Here is a 5,563-nt window from a genome sequence, read left to right on the forward strand (position 1 = left end):
TTAATTAAATGGAATAGCTGGTTCAAAGCTTAGTTTACCATGTAATTTCGATTAACTTTAACATGTTTTCACTAAATGAAGTTTCAATCGTAAGACACCTTCATTTATGCAAATTAATTTCCAAGATTATCAAAATCTAAAATATTTTGAAAACGATGAGAGATTGTTGAAACATTTTCAAATATTTATAGTGTTTCAATAACTATAAATGAAATGGTGTAATTAATCAAAAGTTAAATCTTTTGATTATTAGTCAAGAGTCATATCACTTGATTTTTGATAAAATTATAACAATTCAAATAATATTATTTGAATAGTTATAATATTAAATGAATAATTATGTGTCTTTTTAAAGACATTATTATTTAGAAAAGACACCTATTAAAATATGTCTCTATGAAGAGACATGAAAATTCCTATAAATATGAATGAGATTTCATTTGAAAATCACACTAACAGGTTCTAATAATCTTTCTATCCTTACTCCATTCTTTTAATATTATTAGATTATTCTACAAAGAATGTTCTTTGTAGAAATTGAGTTTCTTGTTATAAATTACTCAATGCTTAGTGGACTGTTCTCGTCAGTGTAACACACATTGGAGCATTATCCCATTTCTTCATTTTCTGTTCGAATTCCGTTCGTGTGTTCAAGACTTTTTCTAACCGAAATTTTATAGTATTGTAGATAGCGTGATTTTTGAATAATTTATTAAAATTTTTAATAATGTTCATATACAATTTAAAAAATCAGAAAAGTTTAAAAATAAAATATTTTTTGACAAATTTCCTTCGTATTTAAATAGAATATATATCACTTTAGATTTGAATAGTTTTAACAAAAAAGTTCCGCAAAATTAAGAGAAATATATATATTCTAATTTGTAAAAAAAAACAAAAAAAAAACAAACAATTTACGTAAAAAAAGGTCATAAAAGGAACTTTCCTTTAGAAAATTTTTATATTTTAGTATTTTACTTTCCTTTAGAAAATTTTTATATTTTAGTATTTTTTACTTTATTTAATATGATTTATTTATTTTCAAAATTTTCAATTTCTTTTTAAAAAATCAACCATTGTTCGTGTCATGAATTGACTGAAATAATTAATCTAACTTACTTTGATTATTTAGGGAAAAAAGAAGAAGAAAAAACTAAATTTCTACTTACCAAAAACCTTACCTAAGAAAAATAGAATTATCTATAAATGTTAGAACTTGATAATTATCTTAATATCATTTTCCCAATAAATTCATCATCATAGAGCAACATATAATAAGGTATTCGACTTAACTATATATGTATGCATGTATATATACAATGAGACCAGAGTCTAAGAAGGGATGGTATTTTAGATGCTGTTAGAACTCCAAATTTAAAAAGTACTGAATATCACCTCTTAAAGGTGAACTAAATAGTGAAAATCAAAGGGTACTCAACACTGCTATAGATGACATGATCTGCCTCGATCACTTGTGTATATGATATCACCAGCAACTCCAGTACTAACAGTCATTTACAGTACAAAAGTTCACTGAGATTCTGTTCATCTCTAGTTGCACCTGCAAATTATCGGCCAGCCCTCAACGTACTTTAAGCAACCAGCACTGCGACAAAAATGAAAGATGCCTAGTTTCGACATCTAAACCATCATTGTTTATATTGACATGAAAAGAATCTAGAAATTTATAAGACCTTGGAATAGCCCACAAATCTATATTCATACTACGCTCATTCAAACAGTTCAATTCGAAAGGAACTTCCAAAAGCAAGGGCTTTATCCTTAATCCGGCTAAATAAAGAACTGGACTTAAATATACACAGTGAAGATAACTACTTTAGTAATACTTGCCATATCTTCCCCATATAGACCGCTAATGACATGACCGAAAGTCCAGCTGAAATATAAAGCAAAATAACACCTGAAGCTACTAAAATCCCAGCTTCTCCAAGGCTGCACCAAGGTAAAAACAAAGAAAAATAGTCAGATACTAAAAGAATGATTCAACCTGGATTGTTAGGGCAGTTTATAAACCTGCTATCCCGCGTAGCTAGAAGGATGGTTAGTGCAGCCATTTGTGTGGCAGTTTTCCACTTTCCCAAATTATTAACTGCAACAGCCTGATAAATATACCAAAGTTAATAAATAAACTACAACCAAAAATCGAGCATTTTCTCATCAGAAAACCAAAATGATCTAAAACCTTTTATGGTGCGCTAGGGAATATGATTTTGAAAATTTGGATTTCATTTGCTAAATTAATTGTAGAATGAAATGCACACATTACGAATAAATTAGTTGAGTTTCAGTACAAAAGGTATGAATTTGTCAAATTCATAAATTCCTTACGATATGTTTGCAAACTTGATTTGGGCATAAAATTTTAATTTGGATTTTTTTAAATCCAATTCTTCTGTTTGGATGTGTGATAAAAAAATGGAGTTGGATTTAAGCAAATTCATCCTCAATTTCAAAAGAGAAAAAAATCTGGATTTTGAAATCCATTTTAATACTTAGAATCTAGAAAACCCAAAACTCATGTCTCAGAGTGTTTTTTAATTGACAGTGCCGAGCAAAGTGCAGTGTGCCTTTTTGGTGATCTGATCATTTATAATCAAGCTTATTCTATCAAATAAGTATTTTATTGTTGTCGAGCAAAACAAAGTAACAAAAAAAAGTTACAGTTTTGAATACTAATGGTTCCTGCTCCAGCATTGTTGATTATGAAGAGTAACCAAAATCAAGATTTTAATTAATACATTCGTAAATTATGTTAGAATAGACCATATGCTATTTCAAAACAAAGTAACCAAATTAAGAAACAGCCAAAGGTGCTATAGTTCCTGCTCTCGCATTGTTAATTATGAACAGTAACAAAGATGAATTTTAAGCTCAAATTAATTGAAATTCAAATCCAAATTTTAATTATTCAAACAATGAAATCTTGAATTTTAAATAGTTTATTTCCCAAATAAAGAATTTTAAATTCATGAATTATAAATAGGCCTTTAAGAAATCCATAGATTTGAGAAATAATGATGAATGCTGCATTTGTACGTATATTATCACTTAATTTGCAATATTTTTGAAATCCAAAATCCAAAATTTAAAATCCAAGTTTCCAAACACTACCCTAATTTTTAAGTAAAAAACATACCTCTAAAAGCTTACTATTCTGAGAAGCAGCCCATTCCCCAACGGCAGACATCGTTATCTACAAATAAGTTGCCAGCTACTTGTAAATATCCATAAATGATTCCTATAAATATAGAGAAGATTGGCTATAGTATATATTACCTCTCTTCCAATAATGGCTATCGATGGAACTATCAGTAGCCATGGCACTTGCCCAAAGTTGGCAACATTCAAAGGTCTTGAACATAGTAAAACCAATGTAGCAGCAACCATAAGCTACAATCAACAGGCATGGGGTCAGATGAAATATCAAATGGCTATGCTAATTTTTCTCTAAGCTTTTCCATGTATTTGGATGGTCTTTAAAGGGTCCTATCCCAATACCCATGCCTGGATATGTATCAAGCACAGGACATGAGTATTTCAAGAAAAAAAAAAAAAGAAAAAAAAGTCGGAGCCTCATAGCTAAATGGTTCAACATTCAAACAAGTTAATACAGAAACTATAGCAATTAACCTGTACTGAAGAAATCCACAAATTTCGGCATATAAAAAAAGGAAGGAAAAAACAAACCTTGTCTGCGACTGGATCCAAAAATGCACCAAAGACAGAATGTAACTTCATCTGAAAGAAATAACAAAGGTTATACTCAGATCAACAAAAGTAACTAAATCTTACAAAATAAGGGGAACAGCAAGGCTTCAATCATATTTGAATAGGGGGTTGGTCGAATCCATACCTTCCTAGCAATGTACCCATCAAGCCAATCAGTTATGGCAGCCGCAACAAATATACTGGTAGTAGCAGTCCTACCCCAGCAACTATCCACGTAAAAGGCTAAAGACAGAAAACCATTCGATTAGTCTCATGGAATACAAAATTTTCACATTAGCAATATAGTTAGCAATTGCAATTGGAGATCAAAAGTACACCGCCCATACATCAAAGGATTTTGCTAACAAGTTACTTAAGTTACTATTTAAAGTAATACAATAGTAGATAGTTTTTTTAAGAGTTTAGAAACACAATCACAATTAGGAAGTATAATTGAACTACTACAAAGCATAAACGGAGGAAGAACTGGAATATAATTGGAATACAACAGTTGATGATCAATTGATTATTGTCGATTCATTGAAAATTGTAGCTTACCAACTATAATTTCCAAAAGGAAAACAAATGATGACATAAAATTATTCAATTTAAAGATAGTTATATAAAATTTAAAAAGTACAAAGAGAGAGATAAACTTAACTGAAAATCAGGAGCGGCACGGCGGCGACGCGACCGAGTGTTAAAACAGTGGGCAAAGTTAAAATTTTGGAAGAAGAATTGTCAGAAGGGAAATTAGGGTCGCGCATTTGTGGTTGGGGTTCAATCAACGGCGAGGGTTTGGAATCGGGATCCATATCTGCAAGAATGCGGTCCGATCCGGGACCCGACCCGTTGATAGCTCCTTTATTGTTTGTTGAGGAAGAGAAGCAGTTGGGAAAGGCAAATCTAACAAGAGGAAGTAGGTTTTTTTTGGGAAGAAGGGAATTGCTAAAATGGGTGGAGGGTGAGAAAAGGGCAGTCATGCGCCGAGTTAGGCGGAGTGGAGGTGGAGGTGGAGGTGGAGGACGGGTGGTGGTTATTGTTCGGACCCATTGGCGGGGCTTGACGTAGATTGAAGCTGCCAGGCTCAGTTTCAGTTGTGACATTTTGGGGCGTTTAATATTTGAGTTTTTGGTTAATATAATTTATGGAGTTAAAGAGCCTCGCATCTCTGATATGTCCTCGGAGTGTTGATCTCTCCCTAAATTATGTCAAATTCACTGTGGGCGGATCAAAATATAAATATAAAAAAAGCTTAATACAACCTTACATGCTACTTAGTTTTTTTTTTGTTTGACACTTTTTTCTAAATAGTTAACGTTTAGCACAACTTTATTTCACTTGAAAGAATTAAACAAAATCAAATTATTTAGATTGAATTAACGTGAAAGATTCATTTTTTCGATTTTTTAAATTTTGAATCAAATTCAAAATATTCAAATAAACTTCATTTTAATTTATGTTTTTAATTTAGTTTTACTCAAAACTATTCCATTTTAATTATGTTATTATTTTAGGTTTTTCTTCATTTTTAACATTCTTCTCCGTTTTACTTTTTTCCAACTATTTTTGTTATACAAATTATTTCAATATTCTATCAATGTTATTTTTATATAAAGTAGTAAAAATAAAGGTAAATTATCTAGTCGCTGGCCATTTTTATTTTGGTCAACCAATTTGAAATTCTTATAATTTCGTCACATAACGTTTAGGATATTTTCATTTTAATCATCCAAGTTTTAAATATCTAACAATAGTTAATTATACATGTCACATCACGTTATACTTTCATTTTTATCACTTAACTTTTAGGTTACTTTCATTTTGGTCATCA

The 5,563-nt window shown here is 30.5% G+C and overlaps 1 protein-coding gene across 1 annotated transcript; it reads right to left on the bottom strand.

The window, feature by feature from the left end:
* Positions 1-1,196: 1,196 nt before the first annotated feature.
* Positions 1,197-4,952, bottom strand: LOC107957104 (CDP-diacylglycerol--glycerol-3-phosphate 3-phosphatidyltransferase 2). The gene is made up of 8 exons (XM_016892537.2): positions 4,391-4,952; positions 3,875-3,972; positions 3,709-3,759; positions 3,298-3,411; positions 3,158-3,214; positions 2,035-2,120; positions 1,852-1,953; positions 1,197-1,606 (listed from the first exon to the last, which is right to left on the bottom strand). The coding sequence occupies exons 1-8, from the start codon at positions 4,833-4,835 to the stop codon at positions 1,552-1,554; spliced, it is 1,008 nt and encodes a 335-aa protein (XP_016748026.1). The 5' UTR covers positions 4,836-4,952; the 3' UTR covers positions 1,197-1,551.
* Positions 4,953-5,563: the final 611 nt, after the last annotated feature.

The sequence above is a fragment of the Gossypium hirsutum genome, chromosome A05, assembly GCF_007990345.1.
Source record: "Gossypium hirsutum isolate 1008001.06 chromosome A05, Gossypium_hirsutum_v2.1, whole genome shotgun sequence".
In the NCBI taxonomy this organism is placed as follows: domain Eukaryota; kingdom Viridiplantae; phylum Streptophyta; class Magnoliopsida; order Malvales; family Malvaceae; genus Gossypium; species Gossypium hirsutum.

Bases quoted from the DNA above. Each gene is read 5' to 3' on its own strand.
- LOC107957104 (XM_016892537.2), bottom strand. From the start codon at position 4,835: ATGTCACAACTGAAACTGAGCCTGGCAGCTTCAATCTACGTCAAGCCC. The intron at 3,760-3,874 runs GTATGGATTCGA...TATTTCTTTCAG, and splicing joins ATGGGTACATTGCTAGGAAG to ATGAAGTTACATTCTGTCTT. The intron at 2,121-3,157 runs GTATGTTTTTTA...TATATTTATCAG, and splicing joins AGAATAGTAAGCTTTTAGAG to GCTGTTGCAGTTAATAATTT.